This window comes from Pleurodeles waltl, chromosome 3_1, assembly GCF_031143425.1.
Source record: "Pleurodeles waltl isolate 20211129_DDA chromosome 3_1, aPleWal1.hap1.20221129, whole genome shotgun sequence".
NCBI lineage: Eukaryota > Metazoa > Chordata > Amphibia > Caudata > Salamandridae > Pleurodeles > Pleurodeles waltl.
In genome coordinates this window covers 1394751700-1394773696 of record NC_090440.1, presented here as the reverse complement: position 1 = coordinate 1394773696, position 21997 = coordinate 1394751700, and the positions used below count along the sequence as shown (strand labels likewise).

At 43.5% G+C, this 21997-nt stretch overlaps 1 protein-coding gene across 1 annotated transcript in view; it reads right to left on the bottom strand.

Annotated features, from left to right (window-relative positions):
- Positions 1 to 4657: 4657 nt before the first annotated feature.
- Positions 4658 to 21997, bottom strand: part of SDC3 (syndecan 3) — a 480876-nt gene continuing 463536 nt past the window's right edge. Inside the window, exon 6 of the mRNA XM_069224924.1 lies at positions 4658 to 11456. Within this exon, the coding sequence (XP_069081025.1) occupies positions 11290 to 11456 (167 nt within the window). The 3' untranslated portion in view covers positions 4658 to 11289. The remainder of the gene's footprint in view (positions 11457 to 21997) is intronic.

Genomic DNA, 21997 nt, shown 5'->3' with positions numbered 1-21997 from the left:
TAGCCCTCAAATTGAAAAGGTGTGATAATCAAAATTTTTTTTTTAAATGATCCCTTTGAGCCACAAATGATCGCCTTATTAGTTTAATAGATGTAGGAGCAAGACATCTATGCAAAAGTAATATTCCAATACATGATGCAGTGGATAAATAGCGATTACTGAGTGGCCCTCTTTATAGCCACCTGGCTCGACTGGCACTAGATCATTGCTCATTGCTTTAGCCTCTGGCTGATGGGCCAGAAAGCAATGGAGACACGAAGGAACTTATTGTGTTGCTATGTTCATTTCTGCTCCGCTTTTGACAAAGGTAGCTTTTCATTTTTGAAGTTATGAATATACCTAGAATCCTATTAAAGTATGAAAAGAATTACATCAAGGGAACTGCTACAAGGTAGAGTTAGATAAAAATGGAGCGTTATCCAGCAAGATTCCATTTGAAAATGGTTTACCGCAGGAATGTATACTAACTTCTACCTAGTTCACATTGTCTCTCACCGACTGTCCTGTGATCTTAAAGAACACATACGCATCCTTCCCAAAGATAGGGGGGTGGGACATATGCTATGTTTACAATATGCAGACAATTTAGTTATTTTGGACGCAAATGGGCCTTCAAAGGAAACTATGGCCTTTATTTATATTTTTGGGTGCAAAACTGCACTAACTTAGTTTTGCACCAAAAAGTTTAGCACCGGCTTGCACCATTTCTGTGCACCAGCCAGGCACCATATTTATGGAATGGTGCAAGCCGGTGCAAAGTGTAGGCTAGAGTAAAAAAAAAAAATGACTTTAGTCGGGTGGGGCTGGTGGTATAGAAGAAGGGGGTTTAGCACCAAAAATTGACACTAGGCAGGTTAGAGTAGAAAAAAATGACTCTAACCAGATTATAGTCATTTTATGGTGCTAAACCTACCATGCCACATGATTCCTGCCTTGAAAAAAGGCAGGAGTCATGCCCACCACCCCCAATGGCCAGCACAGGGGACAAGGGTCCCCCGGGCATGGCCATTGTACCCTGTGCCATGTATGGGGACCCATTTCAGGGCCCCCTATGGCACTTTAAAAAATAAAATGCAATACTTACCTCTACTTATCTGTACTTACCTGGGATGGGGTCCCCCATCCTCCGCAGTTCCTCTGGTGTGGGTGGGGGTGCCCCTGGGGTGGGCACCTGTGGGCTTATTCCATGGTGTTCCACCATGGAATTAGGCCCACAGGTTCCCTAACGCCTGCCCTGACCAAGGAGTTAAAAAAATGTGGCAAAGCTAGCTTTGCACCATTTTTTGAACCCTCCTCCCTCCCGTGCACCATTTCTGCACAGGAGTATAAATATGGCATTAAGGCCATAGAGTAATTTTTTGCACGGGAACGCCTACCTTGCATCTCATTGAGGCAAGGTAGGTTTCTACTTCCAAAAAATGACTAACTCCATAAATTTGGCACTAGACGGGTCTAGCAACAAAGTATAAATATGGAGTTATTTTTTTTACTCTATGTTTGCACCGAGTTAGCGTCAGTTTTGCACCGAATTAAAGAAATATTGGGCATATTTATACTATTAATTGTTATAGTTTTGCCCCACAGTATTTACTAAAGAGAAAAGGAACATTTTGGTAATAGGGGAAAGGCAATTCCTTTACATGGTCAATTGGAAAAATGATTCTAGAAGAAACCACCTAGTATAAATATTATTAAAATTCTTATGTAGTTAAACTGAATTGGAGAATGCACAGACACCGTAACAACTCAGGCACCAACAACCATGGGAGAACTAAAGAAATTCAAAAGTTATTTTGGTGTCCCTTTCATAGATCTAGGCCCATATTTATACTTTTTTAGCGCCACATTTGCGCCGCTTTTTGACGCAAAAGCAGAGCAAACCTACAAAATACAATTGTATTTTGTAAGTTTGCGCCGCTTTTGAGTAAAAAAATGACGCAAATGCGGATCTAAAAATGAATAAATATGGGCCCTAGTGCTTACTGCATATAAAGCAACGGATCCTCCACAAATGCTATAATGGACAGAGATCTTGTAGCTGGTTCAAAACGTAAATAGGAAAAGTTAGCAGCAAAATACCTCACGACTCTTTTAGGTCTTCTCCTGTGTGCCATGGTTCAAGTGGTTAGAGTAGAAACCAAGCTGAGCTCTTGGAATTGTATTGCGACCAATCTATGCATGTTGTCTTGCATAAAAAGCTAACTGTTACCAAATTAAAAGTGTTGATAAGCTGTCATATTTCCTTGGCGCAGAGTGATTTACGATGGGCAAGATGGAGAAAGGAACACCTTCAAGGGATTGTTAAATATTTTGGTACAAATGATTTTAAAATTGACGACCCTTTACTTCACAGTTGAACAGAATATGGGCTTAATAACTGTACCTTTTACAACTAATGGGATATAATTGATGGTGGGGTTTTTGAGTTGTGTGTCATAGTTTCTATTCTGCTAGAGGTAGGTGGAAAAGACAGGAATCAATCTGGATGCTCAAGTTGGAGATGAAATAAAGTTTGGGGACTAATACATATAGGCACCTTCACAGCACCAATCTACCCTAAGGGGCAATGGGGTGCTGTGTGCACATACACCAAAAAGGGGGAGTTAATCAGAAAAGGCCCTATAATCAATATGGCAGAATGTGTAAGGCAGAAAAGTAGGCATAAGTGGGAATTGATACCAGAAGCAGCAGCCATGACTACTGCTATAAAAATATACCTAAGCATGAATTGCACAATCCTTAAAAGGCTTGGATAACACCCTCCCATATGCAGGGTGCTAATCTGACTAGTGTAACAGACGATGCTCTTGGTCGGTTGCTGTCCTTACCAGCACAAGAATGAATAATTCTACACCAGTTAACCTGCTGTCCTCACACCTCCATTAGAGTCCAATTATTTTCTTAGTTACCAGAGACTCTCAGGCCCAAATTTAAGAGGGCCTAGCGCCATTCCAAAGGCACATTAGCGTCATTTTGTTTTTAACACTAATGTGGCATTGGAAGGCCAAATACGCGGTGCCATATTTATAAAGTGGAGCTATGCTTGCATTGCGCCACCTTGTAACCCCTTGCGCTACATTATGCCTGCATGAGGCATAATGTATGCAAGAGGGACGTTCCGGCATTAGGGGGGCTGAAAAAAATGGCACAAACAAATTAAGATATTCATTTGCGACATTTTTTTCTGCATTTTTAACACCTGCTTAGGGCAGGTGTTAAAGGGAGGCTCCCATTGTTTTCAAAGGGCCCCTGGGTGCTTTGCTGCATCAATATTTTTGATGCTAATTCTGCAAAGCGCCAAACTAGTGTCAAAAATAATGACACTACTCCCCTTACTACTGCCACAGTGTGCGGTATTTTAAATATGGTGCACACATGGTGGTGTTAGAGGGTGCTAAGGGATGCAAAAAAGTGGCACTTCACTAGGTGCAGTGCCACTTTTCATAAATCGGCCCCCAAATTTCATGTTTATAAGTGGAAAAAAATGCTAGAAGGGCAGGCAAACATATTACAAACAACTTCCACTTTTTGTTGGTACCAGTGAATGACACTTCAGGGTAAAAATAAAGACAATGTGGTGAAATGTTAGTTCCAGTGTTGCTTCTATTTTTAAGCTAGGACAACAGCATTTTGTTTAACCTTTACCCAGCCTTTCTCTGACCTGTGAGAAAAATGTTTTTTTACGTCTCTCCATATATTAACTTTGATTCTCCTCTCCTCGTCACTTCACACTCTTGCCCCTCTCACCACATTAACCTCAGTCTCACTCTCTAGCAAGAGATCTTCTGGTCTCACCTCTAGCGAAAGACCTTTCATCCAGACAACAGTAGCCAAAGAGAATTATCTAGAACAAGAAATGACACCTAATTCAAACTCTCTAAATGCGCAGTCCAGCCATCAAAGCCGTCTCTTGGACACTGAAGCTCACATCTGCTCAGGGAGAGGGCCTTGTTAATCCTAGAGCTGTGGTCTTTGGCCATGAAGAATCTTTTTAGGGAGATATCAGTCTAGCCTATACTACTGCGAGGGTAGATGCAGTGCCTCGGCCTTGCCATTCTGATTCCTGGGCACTCGGCCCCATTCTTCTGATGCTTATTTTCACTTCTGTCAATCACTCATGTATTACTTTACTTAGTATTGTTTTTTTCTTTTTTGTATTGTCCCCATCTAACACCATTAGCCGTATTCTAGCATGGTGGTCAGATTTCACTGACTGGTTCCTGGTTCCAGCTGGTTCACCAGTGGACTTTTGGGTCACAGAATTATTCGTCATTTCGATCTGTTTTGCAAGGGCTCGGCTAAGTGTGATGAAATTAGTCCATTGCATTATTTTCCATTATTAAAGTCATGCGGCTGTGCATTCTAGGATGGGTGCAGTATACAAACATGAGAGGACTTTCCTACGCTGTAAATCATTCCATCAGTATTTTTGAATTGTGCATTTGTCCAAAATTACCATGGGCCATTTCTTGGAATCTCCTAATGTGATAGGTGAGAATACTTTGGTGATACTTCAAACATCAACAGCCTTTGCATGTTCTTTGGTTCTGTAGTGAAACCCTTAGCTATACTATTGTGTACTGTATGCCTATTGTTAGGAAATCTATATTTTTTTATTAAAAAAACAATAAAAATTGACCACGTGGGTCAAAATGGATATAATTTCAATCAACTTTATTTATTTTTATAAATGAGCACGGTACAGAAATAATAAAATAAAATAAAAATACGGTACCATTATTACAGTGCTAGATTTATTGGCAATGTCAATATTTTCCGTTTTATTTAGTTTATTTATTTACTTAAGTGTTTGGCCATTGTCTCTGAACAAAAACAAGACAGTTAGACAGATTTAACAGACGCTTTTAAGCTTTTTGAATACTAAACTCTAGGATAGAGTTACGTACATACAAAAATGTTATTTAAGATATGGTTCCTAATAAAAATATGTACATGCAGTTTTCGAATGCTTCATATTGGGTGATGATAAGTTTTCCTACAACTTGACTACGTCTAAAGAACTGAATTTTCTCCTGGCGTGGCTCCACTCCTGAAGAACGTCATAAGAGAATTTAGATGCACTTCTCTTATATTTTGTTTTACAATCTTCTTGGGAAATCACTGTGTTAGTGTCCACATCATGTCTTTTCCCCAAATGTCTTTTCTTCCGGTTTATTTACAGTGTAAAGTAGCGGGTTCACAAAAAACGCACATACCTGGAAAAAACAGCACTGATTAGAAATCTGCTTCTTGTTTCTATAATTAGGGAACTTCAAGTGACGGTGCTGGCATTTCATTAAACTATGGTCATCCTACCACTTTTGCTTGGAGTGGCAGTGCTTTAATTCCGGAGGAAAAAAATATATTCCCTGCACTGTGTTGCAACACAAAAAAACAGTGAATTCAATGAGATAGTCGAGGGATCTAAAAGGCTCCCACAATTACATATTTGAGGGATCTAAAAGGCTTCTCCAAAACATCCAAAATTTCCCTCTATTAGGCCTCGAAATGGTAGTTGACCGATTTGGAACCACAGCCTTCCCACCCCCCAGTAAAAATTATTAATATAAGAATGTAAAAGCTTTCTTTAATATAATGTGGTACAGTGTGTTTACATTCCGCTGACAGGATGTGATGCAGAAATCAGGAAACATGCTGCAGCATTATGGGAGGGATTCACTGATACTCTGGGTAAAAATTCTGTTTGCACATGATACCCTGCAAATGAGAGAGAAACAAGCTGGTGAAAATGAGAGAAACACGTGAAAAAAGTAAAGGTAAGGAAATTGAAAGTGAGGAATTGAGACTTTTTGACAGAAAGGATAACCCTAAGCCCACTTGGGCGTCATCCCATGAAGGGACACTATTTCGCAGTTGCTGTTTCTTTAATAAGATATACATACAAAGGCCCATATTTAAAAGAAATTGACGGTGTGCGACGCTGCATCAAAATTGGCAGCCTCGCGCTCTGTCATTTTCACAATGCAGGGATGCTCCGTACTTCATTGAATACAGCGCACCCCTGTGTTGTCCCCTGCGCTGGTGCTAAATTAAGCTGCTTGCGCCAACTCAGGCATCCTTGCACCATCATACAAGGATGTCTGCGTTGAGGGGTTTGATTGTTTATGTGCAGAAAAGCACACCTTCCCACACATAAACAATCATGTCTGGCATTTTGCTCTTTCTATGCGTGCTGCAGAATGCAGCACGCATAAAAAGCTAAAAACAAGGAGGAATAAAAGTATTCCTCCTTGTTGCGCCTTGCTCTAACACCACCCCTGGGGTGGCATTAGATGTTGGTGCTGCCTCTAGTTTACGAAATTCATAAATCTGAGGCAACATCAAAATGCAATAGGTGTTGCTGTGGCACACCTACAGCAACACTCATTGCACGCCCCTTCCACGCAAAGGGCTGCGTGTGAAGGGGCTGTACTTAAAATGTGGCGTTAAGCCATAAAAGTGGCTTAATGCCACATTGTAAATAGGGTGCGGGGCATAGCGCCACCAGAGCATCACTAAAAGTGACGGTTTGGTGGCGCTAGGAACTCTTAAATATACCTCAAAGTGTGGGACAAGCCTTCTTATGGTGGAAATTTTACAAAATCTACATATCATAGGAATAACGTGAGTAATATTTTCGTGGCTATTGTGATGATGGTGTAGAACAAACTGCAAATACAGATGAGATGAGGGAAGTCAACTAATCTTCCAAAACACATGATATCACCAAAATTGCTTGGATATTTATTGAAGACCCTGAATACTGCACTCATGCCCACAGCTATTACCAGTCAATCTGTAAACTAGTCAGATATTTACATTACAGGCTCAGACACACTAAACGAAAGAGTGAGAAACATTTCACCCACCCCCACATGCCAAAGCTTGAGCTCCATGGTATAATCTTTACGTTGCTGACATACATATCAGTTTGCCTTTAAATGGATATTATGATTTTTAAACAATCAAACTCCTACCTATGGAGTTAAAGGAGCTCAGCAGCTCCACCTAGCTTTTGGAAAGGGCGTTACCTAGGTAATTTGTAATGTCGGGTAAGACTAGGTGGCTACGTTTGACGGCATCACCAGAAGGATTTTAAATTTCATGCTCAAGCATTAAAGGGTGTCAGTGCTGTAGAATGTCAAGTGACAAAATGCCACTTGTTTACGGAGGGGAAAAAGTTTGCAGTGGCCTGGTCATAACAAGAAGTGACTGGCACACCTGGTCTTTGGCTCTGGAATATAGCTAAGAGCAGGACAGCTAGCTACCGTGGTTCTAGTCCTCAAACGATAGTTGTTGCATTCTCCTATCTGCCATCTTGGATTCGTCTCATCAAATTTTGAATTATCTCTGTCCTCGCTGGCAGACTTTTATGGGGATTTTTCAACACCACTTTAAAATAATGTAAGCTATCAAACTGATTGAAATTGAAATGTTATAGGCTCCCTGGTAAAGCCACTATATTTTGAAGGGAAAACAGAAACAGGGTCTCTAATGGCATTCCCTCTCCCATTGAAGTCTCTGGGTAAGTCATGTACACACATCTACCTTGCACACACTTCTATGAATGAATGAATGGAATGTCAGTGTACTTTAGAAAAGTTGATATCTAACGGGATTCCCAACGCTAGACCATAAAATATGTTGATGAAGAGAAAGGACTACAAAAAGTCAAGTTATCAACGTTACCTTAAGATTCCGTTGGAAGATAGAACACATGGAAAGTCTTATTTTTAACTTTGGAACTACAAAGAAGATCGTCATCCAGCCAAAATGGGCATTTCTAAATAGAGGATCATCAGAAGTTCCACGACCCGTGGTGAAAAAAGTTAACATAACGCTACACACTATTTTTACAAATACAAATAAGCATTTTAAGGCTCAATTACTGAAAGGATACTGTATTTATCAGTGGTGAACGACTTTAGTCTCAATAAAACATCGACTTCATTATGCATTTCATTTTTTTAACATTGAATTTGATCCCCATCAAAACACAGCTAGATGTGCATTCCACAGTGGCAATCCTATGTTTGTGATTAAAATATACTTTCTTAGCCATTTCACAGGTGGAGTAATGTATTTCCCAAGTAATCTTCTTGCACATCTTGCTGAATAATTCAGGCAAGGTGAACCCTATGACGTGTCTTGTTTATTATTCCATATCTGCTAATGTTCATGGTTGGTGGCTGTTAAACAAAACTCAATATATCCTATTAATTCCATATTTTACCTTTGCTATTTTTCAAATGACTGAACACGTGTATTTTACATGTGTATTTACTGTGGCCACAGTACTTAATTTGTAACAAACATAAGAGTCAGGGCCCTTCTCAGGAGGCCACTGCTGCTTGCTGCACCCATTGCTCCTACCAGCGCTGCCATTCCCAACACAACTACTAACCATCACACTCTTACAAGTGTGACAATTCAGATTATTCCAGGCCACACAAAGCTATAGAAATGACATGCATGGCAGGAAGATTTACATTTTTAAAGTATATTGTATTAAACACTCTGTTTCTCTAATTTTAATATGAACACACCAACAGAGCCACTATGTGGCAGACTGCCATAAATGCCAATGTTGAGAATTAAGTGCCAGTGCCGGGCACTGGCAAACACCTGCTCAGATTAAGCACTGTTTGGCCGCTGTTGCTGTTGCTCTTCGATATGATGAACAGCAAGTTTCTGTGGCTTGAACATCCAATAGTTATCCCTCAGGAAAGGGAGAGAATTTTTTTTTTTGCTGACTCCCAATTTTCATCAACTATTACTACCTTATATGTTTTACATCACCAAAAATGTAATACATCTGTACATCTTGACACAAGCTTTGGTCACTGACCTGAAGGCAATGATTTTAAAGCAGTTGGCACTGCCAGTTTGAGGCAGAGCATGAGGATGGGATTCCCAAAATGATCGGTTACATTTATTCTGCCCTGCATTAGACATAGTAAAGTAACCTTGGGTGTGAACCGTGGGCTTGGTGGAGCCAGTCACTTCCAAAGCAACTTGAAAATTTTACCTCTGATCTAAAAATTGTCAGATGCCTTTGAAGAGTCTCTTCCAGCTCAGTGGTCTAATCTTTTAAAAAGATGTACATCTTCTCTGTGAATCTTTACAAAACTAACAAACAGGGCTTGGGGGACTTTTGAAGCAAATGAGGTGCCTAAGACGAAAAAAATCTGGAGTTCACAATTTAGACAGCAGGGATATAAAGTTGCCATTACTGCCGAGGGCTAAGAAGAAAATTGCACTGAAGGGTTCAAGAGGAAAAAGATATCTGGCAAAAACAAAATCAATCCGTTTTGATTGCCCACCCTTATTTACAAGATCCTGCTGGACTGCAGTGCTACATATATCTCCCCCAACTGAATAGAGCAGTGTTGTCCCCTGTGTCACCTTGTCACTATCTGCTAGAAAGAACATATTGCTTGTCCCAATATCTTCCTCTGTTTCTTCACAGTAGCGTGTGTGGCATTCTCCTTTGTAACTTGTCTGCTCTGAAGACAGGAAGTCAACTACATTTCTGTATGAGAGAGAGAGAGAGCGAGAGAGAGAGAGAGTGTGTGTGTGTGTGTGTGTTTGTATGTATACATATATATCTACATATACATACATATATACACACACACAGTTTTTCAATCATGATCACAGGCAAATTGCTACTGTCAGGGTATGGTACCAAAATAACATTTACTAAAATGTCACCTCTTTGCAATTAATAGTAGAAAATCTACGCCCAATGAGACGATCTATTTGGAAGAGATATTTAGGAGACTATTTGTATGCCTCACGATTTTGTTGTCAACGATATTCAGACATGCAGCCATTGCTAGATAATATCACTAAAAGGCAGGCCACTAGACAAATCTTGCTCATTTTCACCAGAAAGGACATAATAATATGCCCTAGGACGCACACTAACATTATGGACCATGCAAAACAATGTGCGAACTGCGTTTCTAGGATGCGGTTACCATGGAGTTGAGGGGTGAGAAGTGGAGACATTCAGCTTCTAGGAAACAATTAAATAAAAAGAGAAAAAAATAAACAGGGAATAACAAATAGTAAAGATTGTTCTGTTTAAATACAACAAAGGTAAGACCTACCCTACCCAGTTATTTCAAACAGGGGGAGAAGCCAGCCAGAAACAATAAAGCTCACGAAGAAATGTAAAGAAAGCAGGAATAAGGGAGAAAGCTAATGAGAGAAAGGAATGGTGGTCTGGGGGAAAGGTGGAATGGGAGTGCGAGTGGCAGATGGATAGACTTTAAGGAATAGAGGGATTTTGTGATGACAGGATCTTGGAATGGATGGACTGGGGATGCAAGAGTCTGGCATGAGGCTGGCAGGATCTGGCGATGGAAGGTCTAAGCAAAAAAGGATCTAAGGGTTGGACAGTGTCTCGGGATAAAAAGATGCTGCAGAAGTAAATAGCTGAACCAGCTCACATTTTTTAGCCATTCACATCCATATAGGTCTTTTTCGCTGTGTAGCAGATTGATCAAAAGGAACCTGGTGAAAGTGAAAAAAATACAAAACTGGGGTGCTCCATCACCCCCCAGTTCCTCGGTAAGGAACACATGAATCTGACAAAGGGCTGCCATCTTTTTAACTGCGCTTGGTAGGAGTTTAGCACCATATAACACGGTCACCATCATCAGAATGAGTAAGATCTCATGAAAGCGTTGGAGTGGACAAAGATGTGGAAAAAGTTACAACAACAGCCACCTTTCCAAGTGAGTGATCCATACAAGTGAAACATTGTAGGCAGTCTGGGAATTCACCACCACCTCTTTCCCACAGCGGCGTTGGCAGACTTTGTTGTGCTTTTTTAAAGGTTTGACTCGGATGGGAAGACGGTGGCTTTTTCCTATCACCAAACACAGTTCAGTGGCTCTGGGCCAGCACTGCGCCATCATCTGCCATGGGTGGGCCAAAGTCGTACCAATTGCCAGAGCAGAGAGTGAGGCCCATGGGTGCAGCGTGCCGTTGATCCAGTACAAAAATCCGTTGCCCCTTGGATCTCCTCTCACCACCTTGCAGCCTCAGAGAACGTGGTGCATCAGGAATGTGTCAAGCAGTGGAATAGGTACTTCTTGTTCCATTAATTAAAATATGAAAACAATAGAAAATTATATTTGTTACCTGACTCACAGTCCAATCAGAAACAAATGACAATTTAAAAACATGGAAAAATTAAAGAAAATAGATTAAAAAAAAGGACAGAAAAGAAACTGTGTGAGAGGGATCAAGAAGAGGCACTCGAGGCAGTGTCCGAGTCTATGCATAAAATTCCTCCTGCTTTTCTGGTTTTTGGTACGTGACGCTCGCCTGTTTCGGCTCTTCCAGTGTGTAGCTGCCTTCATCCTTCTTCTTCATCCGGTAGATCAACAGCATGACGAGAAAAGCAGCAAAGAGGGCTCCCACCACCCCACCTACAATCACCGCTGCAAGAGGAAGAGAAAACACATGCCATTATCTACTTAAATCTGAACAACGCACAAATGCTCAATTCTGTCTGCAAAAATAAGCAGACACAACTATTAACGGGACACAACATGCATTTATCATTAAAAAAAATTGTTGTGGTTAAATATACTGGATAGTCACTGTTTAGCTAGTTTAGTCATATGATGGAAAAGCAGACGCAGACAGACCACTTAAAACAACCACAGCAACTTTTCAAATGCGCACAGAAAACACACAAAACAGGTTGCACTGCTAGTAGCTGTGCTCTACTAAAGTTCTCCAGATGCCATTTCTATCCAAAGGACTTGCTCCAACATCAAGCACACTGTGTACGGCAAATCACATTGTACTTATTCAAGCCATTAAGAAATGTATAAAAGTAAATAGGATTGTTCTTAGCTGGTTCATCTCTTTCCTAGAGAAGAGCTCACAACAAATAAAAATAATAGCATTTCTGTTAGACTTTTTCCCTACTTCTCTTTCAAGGCATTGTAGTGAAGCCATTTTAGTGATATTTGTGGTCACATTATTTTAGCAGCTAGGCCTGCTGTCTGTGCCCTTTAGTCTTGTAATGGTTCATTTTATTGTATTCTTTTAGAAACTATCACATTTGTGGTGATGTTTTATTTTCCTCTATCTTGCTGTCCCTTTGAAAGAGTGCTGCGCAAGAAATGTAAATGCATTCCTAAGCAATCTGTACTTTATTCAAGGCTGCAACAAGATAGAGATGCTGTGTACCACTTTGTGACTGCAACCCTAACATTTCACAGAAACATGCATATTTTTACATGGGGACACTTTTCGCAGAACACTAGCTGTTTTGTTATATTAACATCTCTCTGCCCCCGGTTCCAGCCAGATGACTACTACCGTATGCTGTTTGACTTCACTACAGCTTATTGCCGAGACTGCCCAGGGGGTCCTGAAGGGAGGATTAGGGCTTATCGTACTGGGCGTTAACACAGAACATTAGTGGCGTAGGTAGGAATCATACATCTTGTAAAGTGACATTATGGTGGGGCTTTTCTTGTGTTTCACTTTTCTTGTCACCATTTTGCTTCTAGTACGTTTTATCATCTTAATTATTGCAGTTTCTGTTATTTTATCAAAGACACAGCTGATTCAATAAATGTTATTGACCCATTCCATGCTTCTGTTTGTCTTTGCATGTGTGAGATGAATGTAACTGAGAGAAAAGGATGAGATCTGATCCACCACGATTTCCCTGAGAAGTCAAGTCATGCGCCCGGATGCCAAAAGTCAACCCTGCTCTTCGGCATATGTGAGGCACTGCTAGCTTGCCGGAAACTGATTAGGCTGACAGTTGTCACATGGTGTGGGGTCGAACTCAGTTCCCTACAATTCAGGTGATGCTGCTGACCAAATCCATCAGTCTCATTGGTACAATGAGAGCCAACACGACAGCATCTGTAAGGTTCGGTTATTGCTCCAACTCCTTTCAAACTTTACATTGAAGACTTAAGTAATAATAGATCACCTGAGTAGAAACCTATCATCTCACACTGATGATACTCGACTTACCATGTCATGCTGATGATACCCAGCTATATCAGAAAATCTCTTCCCCCGACAAAGTCTCTTATCTATCTCTGATTCTTGAAAACATTCATTCCTGATGCCCGAACATCCTCTCAGGGTGGACCCACATAAAGTTGAGGTCTTGTTTATTACAGCCCTGAAGTAGATTACATAGCAGCAGTGGAAGTTGATTCCTTCGTCAGGCCCACTGTGTCTAGGGTATGTATAACTAGTTAATTTCAATCATGCAGGTCAGGTCATGCCTGCTTAGGTGTAAAAACCAAACTGTGGTACGCCCTGTGCGAGAAATCAACAAGGCAAGAAAAATAGACTTGACTATTTTCATGGTTTCAGCAATGGCATTGGGGTGAGAAAAAGTAAGGAAACAACCAAAGTGTTGACTGATGATAAAAGGCAATTTTCTAACTAAAACACAAGTTTTCGTCAAGGATAAAACTTAACCTTTTGAAGACTAGGGATAGGATATGCCTCTTCAGTGGTACACAGCCAGATTTGCTTTCTAGCAGGTTATCACCCAATCTGTCTCGCTCACTTAAAGGTAGAGCCCATGTTTTTATATGAATTAATTTGGTGCAGAAATCTTGCTCTGCTATCACACTGTGGGATCACATGGTCTGCTCCATTTGTTTATTTCCACCATTAGAACCACCTTGATGACGTATGTTTTTTTGTATTACAAGCTGCCTAAGAGGGTAACAGGAAGATTTGCACATTAACCAAATCATGTAAACCACTACCCCGAGGCACCACATCATACTCTTTTGTCTAAGAGCTAGAGCGGTAAAGAGCTTAAGACACTGGAGTTGTGAGAAATCATTGATGACATTCACAGACCAACACAGTTGGTCTCCCCAATAGTCTTCACTCACATGCGCAAGCAAAAACATGAGGAAAAGAAATCTGTGTTGACATGCACATGGCAAGGCAATTAGGCGAGAGTCCCATCCTTCTCGAAGGCTAGTAGACTTAACTGTTGTATCCGAATTTCAGGCCTAATTCCAAAAAGAAAGCTACATTTCAAGGGGATACGTAGGCTCTTCTAACCAATATTATTGTAGCATATTTGACCTTCTATAGAGAAGTCACTGATGGTGGGAACAAGAGCATGTGTTCTGGTTGCTTTAGCCACACTAAACCTCTCAGGTGTCCAGACACGCTCACCAACAAAAGAGGTACTCTCAGATCGAGTCTGAAGCTCTTGCTACAACAATGCTAAAATATCTACTCATATTATTATGGTTGCCCATTCAAGGATGGAGGCAGGCTAGTAGTCCTTAATTCCCATCTCAAGGCTTTTCCCCACACCCACTCACAATAATCGAGAAAATGACTTTCCATACGGAAATTTGAATTTCAAGGTCCAATATTTCCCTGCTGCCAAAGGCCATGCTAATATATTCTTTTTCCAGAGCCCCGGGTGAAAATATCTCTAGAAACGTATCACAGGGAACAGCGTGCTGGAGCAATAGAAATGACTCTACCACCACTTCACAATATATTTTTTTTTGTCTCACAGGCCATCAGCAGGTCTGCAAGCAGAAATGTTCTGCTGCAGAATGCCAATCATGGTCCAAGAGAAGTGAATACTTTTTGCTTCTGATTTGTGATGTCTTAAGAGGGTCTGATCCTGGGAAGCACCAGACTGGTGATCAGGCACTCATTAACCCAACAAATGGAGACCTTTGCCCACTGAATCTATGCATTAGCCCCGTGATTCTCAACCTTTTGACTTCTGTGGACCGCCACTTTATCACTACTGGAACCTGGGGACCCCCACTAAATCATTATTGGAATCCGGGGACCACTGCCCAAACTTTGCCAAGGATCTGGACCACAGAACAATACACAAAAAATACAGAAACAAGCATTCATCAAACAAATACACAAATGATAGCACATTTTACTTAATTTACAAATCTATATATATATATATATATATATATATATATATATATATATATATATATATATATATATATATATATATATATATATAATTTTAATAGTAAGGTTAGAGCTTTTCTAAATTCAATTAAAGCCACACATCATCCATACTATATTCTGGTTGATGCACCTACACTGCTCCTACGAATCAATCTGATGATACTAATTTAATTTTTACCCTCAAATTTCAAATTCCTTGACATTTGTGGTATGTTTTATATTTTTCAAATGTACATTTAGCCATTTGATTTATATACACTTTATTAATCTGTTTGTAATAATTTTCCAAGCATTCGCAGAACCCCTGAGGAGGCTTTGCGGACACTGGACCACAGGTTGGGAACCACTCAATTAGCCCACTGTTGACATCAAAGAATGGTTAAAATGGCAGCCTCCCTAACAAGGTTCCTGTACATTGATAAAATTGTGGAGGATGCAATAGCAACATGCGTGGTATGTCAAGCTCTCAAACTGGTGGAACAACCCAATCCCATATACTCACCTGACACAGAATTTAATCCGTAGCACAAAGTGCACAGTAACATGTGCTCACACCCCAGTCAACTATACCTGCTGGTAGATGAATTCCCAAATGATCTAGTGGTGGAGTTTGTACTTGGGCCTAGCGCCAACTATCGCCACACTACCGTCATTTTTTTACGCTAATGTGGCGGTAGTGTGGCAAAAATGCTGCGCCATACTTACAAAGTGGTGAAATGCTTGCATTGCGGCACCTTGTAAACCCTTGTGCCACATTATGCCTGCGCCAGGCATAATGTATGCAAGGGTGGCAGTCCCCTGTTAGGGGGCCTGCAAAATTAGCGCAGTGGAATCTGTGAGATTCCACTGCGCCATTTTTAGCAGCAGTTTTAACGCCTGCACAGAGCAGGTGTTAAAAGGAGGCACACCTTTATTTTGAATGGGCCTTTATTTACTTTGCAGGATTAGCGCCAACATTTTTGGAGCTAATCCTGCAAAGTACAACAATAGCGTCAAAAATGATGACGCTATTGTCCCTAACCTGCGTTATGGTGCGCCGTATGTTAAATATGGTGCACACATGGTGGCGTTAGGGGGTGCAATGGCCTGCAAGAAAAGTGGCGAATCATGACATGAAGTGCTACTTTTCTTAAATCTGAGCCTATATGCCACTCCACTATCTGACACACCACTCCAGTACAGTCACACTCCTTTGCACCAATAACTTTTAGCCATACTGAACAGCAGCCAAGTTGGTGTACAAGATGGCTAAAACACATTGGCAAAGCCAATAGCTCTTGCATAGACAGAAACCATTGGCTTTGCCAGTGCTGGTTTTATTTGGTCTGCAGCAGCAACACACAAGCCACACTAACTACTGCACATGTCTGAAATTTAGTACTAGTAATAAGCAGATATCCTAGAGAAAAAAACATAACGGCAATCTACAACATCTAACCAATGAATGGAAGAGCAACAAGCAGTGGCAAAACCAATAGGTCTCGCCTATACAAGAGCTATCCGCTTTGGCAATGTGTTTTGCCATGTTGTACACCAGTATGGCTACTGTTCAGCACGGCTGAAAGTTAGTAAAGTGTTCTAGTGTTGAGTAGAGGGGAGTAGTGTTGTAGACTGGATTTGTTCGAGTAGAGTGTCAGAGTAGAGGAGGGGAGTAGAATGTCGTAGAGTTGAGTAGAGGGGAGAGTAATAGAGTTCAGTGGTTCTGTGGCAAAATGTGTAGTAGAGTGCAGTGGCATAGAATGGAGTGGGGTGGAATAGGGTGGAGTGGGCTGTAGTGGATTGAGGTAGTGGGGTGGCTTGGATAGGTTAGAGTGGGTTGGATTGGATTGAATAGAGGAGGGTGGATGGAGTGGGTGGAATGGATGGGGTGGATTGAAGTCGGGTGGGTTAAAATGGGGTAAAGTGGGTTGGATTGGGGTGGACTGGAGTGGGGTGAATTAGATTGGTTTCGGGTGGGTGGATTGGAGTCATAGGACTGTAGTGGAGTGGATTGGGGTGCACTGTATTAGAGTGTTTTGGAGTAGGGTGAATTAGATTGGAGTGGATTAGACTGGACTGGAGTGTGGTGGATTTAACTGGATTGGGGTGGGGTGGATTGGACTGGAGTGGGGTGGACTTGAGTGAGTGGGGTGGACTGGGTTGGATAGGAGTGGGGTGGGGTGGCTGAATGGACTGGATTGGGTGGGGTGGACTGGAGTGGTGTGAAGTGGGTGGACTGAATTGGGATAGAGTGGGGTGGATTGGATTGGGGTGGGTGGACTGGACTGCTGTGGGGTGGAGTGGATTGGAGTAGTGTGGACTGGAGTGGAGCAGACTGGAAGAGGGGATTAGATAAGGATTGAAATGGGGTGAGGTGGATTGGATTGAAGTGGGGTGGAGTGAAAAGTAGTGGGGTTGAGTAGACTGGATTGGATGGGGTGGTTTGGATTGGGGTGGGTGGACTGGAGTGGGGTGAAATTGAGTGAGGCGGAATGCAGTGAGGCGGAATTCAGTGAGGCGGAATTCAGTGAGGCGGAATTCAGTGAGGAGGAATTCAGTGAGGAGGAAGGCAGTGAGGTGGAAGGCAGTGAGGTAAAGTGGAGTGGATTAGATTGTGTGGGGTGGGGGGAACTGGAGTGGAGTAGATTGGATGGCAGTGAGGTGGACAGGATTGAGTGAGGTGGACTGGACTGAAATGAGGTGAATTGTATTGGGGTGGGATGAAGTGGATTGGCTTGAGGTGGGGTGGGGTGGATTGGAGTTGGGTAGACTAGATTTGACTGGCCTAAAGTGGATTGGGTCAGTGAGGGTAGATTGGATTGCAGTGGGATGGATTGGACTGGAGTGGGGTGAGGTGGATTGGAGTGGGGCAGATTGTTTTGGAATGGAGTAGGGCTGATTGGACTAGGGCAAATTGTTTTGTATTGGAGTGTGGCAGATTGTTTTGGATTTGAGTGGGCAGATTGTTTTGGATTGGAGTGGGGCAGATTGTTTTGGATTGGAGTGGGGCAGATTGTTTAGGACTGCATTGGGGCAGACTGTTTTGGAGTGGGTCAGATGGATGTGGGGCAGATTGTTTTGGATTGGAATTGGCAGATTGTGGTGGATTAGAATGAAGTGCGGTGGACTGGAGTGGGGTGGATTGGGGTGAGGTGGATAGGACTAGGGTGAGGTGGATTGGATTAAAGTGGGTTAGATTGGATTGGACTGGATCGCGCTGGATTGGATTGTGTGAGGTGGATTGGAATGGGGTAAACTGGGATGTAGTGGGTGGACTGGGGTGAGATTGATAGGAGTGTGGCGAATTGGAGTTGGGTGTACTGGAGTGGAGCAGACTGGAGTGGAGCAGATTGTTTTGGATTGGAGTGGGATGGATTGGAGAGGGGCCCATTGTTTTAGACTGGAGTGGGATAGGTTGGAGTGGACTGGAGTGGAGTGGGCAGATCGCTTTTGATTGCAATGGGGCAGATTAGAGTGGGCGGATTAGAGAGGGGTAGATTGGAGTAGGCTGGATTAGAGTGGGCAGATTGTTTTGGAGTGGGGTGGGCAGATTGTTTTGGATTGGGGTAGGGATGATTGGAGTGGGGAAGGTTGTTTTGAATTGGAGTGGGGCAGATTGAAGTAGGCAGATTGTTTTGGATTGACATAGGGCAGATTAAAGTGGGGCACATTTTTTGTCCTGGAGGGGGGACGGATTGGTGTGGGGCAGATTGTTTTGGATTGAAGTGGAGCGGACTGGAGTGGGGCAGATTGGTGTGGGGCAAACTGAATTGGAGTGGGGCAGATTGGAGAAGGGCAGATTGTTTTGGATTGGAGTGGGTAGATTGTTCTGGATTGGAGTGGGGCAGATTGTTTTCAAGTTAAGTGGGACAGATTTTTTGGATTAGAGTGGGGTAGATAGGAATGAGCAGATTGATTTGGAGTTAGTGGAGCACTGGAGTGGAGTTTTAGACTAGCGTGGGGCAGACTGGAGTGCAAGAAGTTGGAGTGGGGCAGACTGTTTAGGACTGGAGTGGGGAGAATTGCAGTGGGGCAGATTCAAGTGTTGTTGGTTGGGAGGACTGGAGTGTGGTAAACTAGATGGGCTGGATTGGGGTGAGTGGTTTGGATTGGAGTGGGGTGGACTGGACTGAGTGATGTAGGGTGAAGTGGTATGGGTGAGGTGGGGTGAATTTGCATGGAATGGAGTGAGGTGGATTGGGGCGTACTGCTTGAATATGTGTTAAAGCACAATTTCAGAAATTACACATAGGAAAGGAACAATGTCACTTTGCAATAATAATCCTTATCTTTTGAGAACAGATCCCACAAGCAAAAACAAAACATGAGTACAAAGTGAGGAAAGAAGACTTGGCAAAATAAAAGAAAGTTTACTATAGAAAATAAGTCTCTGCAATTTTGTTTGTCCTGCTGGGACGGTTTTTTCCAGTCACACAGATCTTCTGTTTGCATGGCACTAAAAGTTAAAAAGAACAAATCTGATAGAGACTTCTAGCTGCAGATTCCTTACCTTAGAATTCCCTAGAGTCAGCTTTGAATCCGGAATTTTTCTGCTGAGCAGTACCCTGCGCGTGCTGTCGGTGGCGTCGTTCGGATCCGCATGCGTCATCCGGCTCTGTGTGGCGTTGTCAGCGTCGTTGGAGCCGTCTGTGATGTCACGTTGGTCTATATAGGCGCCTCCTCGCCACGCGCACGTAGGTTCTTTTCCTACCACGCCGGTTAGGTGCAGATCCGGAAAGAGCTACGCTTTTCTTCGACAGACGTCGAGGTTTTTTTCATCTTGATTGTTTGAAGCATGTCTTCTAGAAAGACTGCATTCAAACCGTGTGGTGCATGTCATCGCACCATGTCGGTCACGGATCCACACAGAATGTGTCTCTGGTGTTTTGAGAAGGATCACGAGTCGACTTCGTGTTCTGTCGGGCAATGGCTCCGAAGGCCTTCAGGGAGAGAGCCCACAAACTTCTTGCGTCTTGACAGCAGTCTTCGGTCAGCGCGACTCCGAGGAGGTCACGGACCCGCAGTAGGAGGTGGTCACGGCACCGCTCCCGGAGCCCCAGGTCCTTTTCCTCGCATTCGAGGTCATCCGATCACTCAGGTAAGAGGCACAAAATGAAGAAGAAGTCCAAGCGGACTTTGATTTCGCCTCGCCCGTCAGCCGAAGAGGCGTCTAGGGAACATTGACGTTCCGAGCGCGATTCTGCAGAGCCGTCGCCTGGGCCGACTCCGCGTCTTCCCCCTTTTCCGGGGACCAGAGCAACCACCGCTCAAATAAAGGAATTTTACGAGGCCATGTGCCTAGTTTTTGAGCAGGATGCACCCTCGGGTGGGTCTTAGGGCCCCACGGTGTCAGCAGGGGCCCCATCGAGTTTGACGTCAGCGACTTCAGCCACGGCACCGTTGGGGACCCAGGATCCGACAGCAGATCTGGACCAGCACCGGTCCCACACAGTCAACCTCCTCTGGGTCCGACGTCAAAACTTCCTCCACCACCGGCACCCACCGGTGGTAGCCCCATCCTCATTCCGGATGATCGGAGCGACGTAGTACAACGCCGACTCCGACGGCGCCATGTTAGCCCAGATCATTGCCTTGGCCTTATACTGAACAGCCAGGCACAGGAGAGGAGTGGAAAGAGTCTGAGGACCCTTTAAAGTACGACCTGGAGCAAAAACAGGACTGGGAAGAGGATCTAGTGGAGGCCAGTGGAAAGGACACGTCTCCAGATACTGGTATGCTCTCTCCTCCTAATGTTGCTACGGAGGAGGGAGCTTCTTATACTATGGTGGTGCATAGGGCAGCTGAGGTCTTGGACCTAGACTTGCCCATGGTGTCAGTCAGGACGAACCTCCATACAGCATACAGGACACACTCACTCAGGCTGTCAAGGATGGGAGGGATGCAGCCAAGTTTACAATCCGGTGTGGATTGGGCACGACCGACTCGCTGGGCAGAGCAATTGCGTTGACAGTGGCCCTACGTCACCACGCCTGGCTACTTTCAACTGGCTTTTCAGGGGGTGCCCAGTCAAGTTTGATGGACATGCCCTTTGATGGCTCTCGCCTTTCTATGAGAAGGCAGACTCTGTGCTTGAGAGGTTCAAGGATTCTCAAGCTACGGCCAAATCACTGAGCCTCTCAGCGCCAGCTCGACAGCAGTCTGTCTTCCTTCCCTTTCGAGGCTTCGGAAGGGGCGCAGTACCACGCTAGCCACCGTCCTCAGGCTCTCAGCCACCACACAGTCCCCCTCCACTGCGCCCAAGCCCTCCTAGTGTGGTTCTGCAGGACCATGTCCATCCAGTTGGAGGAAGGATTCAATTTCATCTCCCTCACTGGCATTCCATCACAACAGAAAAATGTGTCTTGCAGATCAAACGGAAGCGTTATTCGCTCCCCTTCCAGTCTTTTCCTCCCTCTATCCCTCCGACAAAGGATCAGCTGTTGTAGGACCATTTGGTTTTGCTCCGCGAGGAAGTTACAGCTCTCTTGGGCAAGGGAGCTATAGAAAGGGTCCCGATGTCAGAAGTAGGCAGTGGTTGTTATTCCTGCTACTTTCTGATACCCAAAAAGAACAAGGGTCTTCGCCCTATCTTGGATTTAAGGGACGCCAATCTCTTCCTCAAGAAGAAGTTATTCAAGATGCTCACTCTTGCTCAGGTCTTATCAGCCCCAGACCAAGGAGACTGGATGGTAGCGTTGGACTTGCAGGATGCGTATTTTCCTCATCCTGCCTGCCCACAGGCGTTACTTGCAGTTCGGTTTACCGTGCTCCCTTTCAGTCCCACCAGTGCCCCTCGGGTGTTCACAAAGGTGATGGCGGTGGTAGCAGCTCATCCGCACAGGTCAGGGATTTCAATCTTCCCCTACCTGGATGATTGGCTGTTGAAGGCTGGGACGCCCCAGGCTCTCGTCACCCACCTCCAGACGACGGCGAACCTCCTGCATTCACTGGGGTTCACTATCAATGTGCTGAAGTCACACCTGACTCCCTCTCAGAAGCTCACTTTCAGTGGAGCTGTTCTGGACACAGTGCAGTA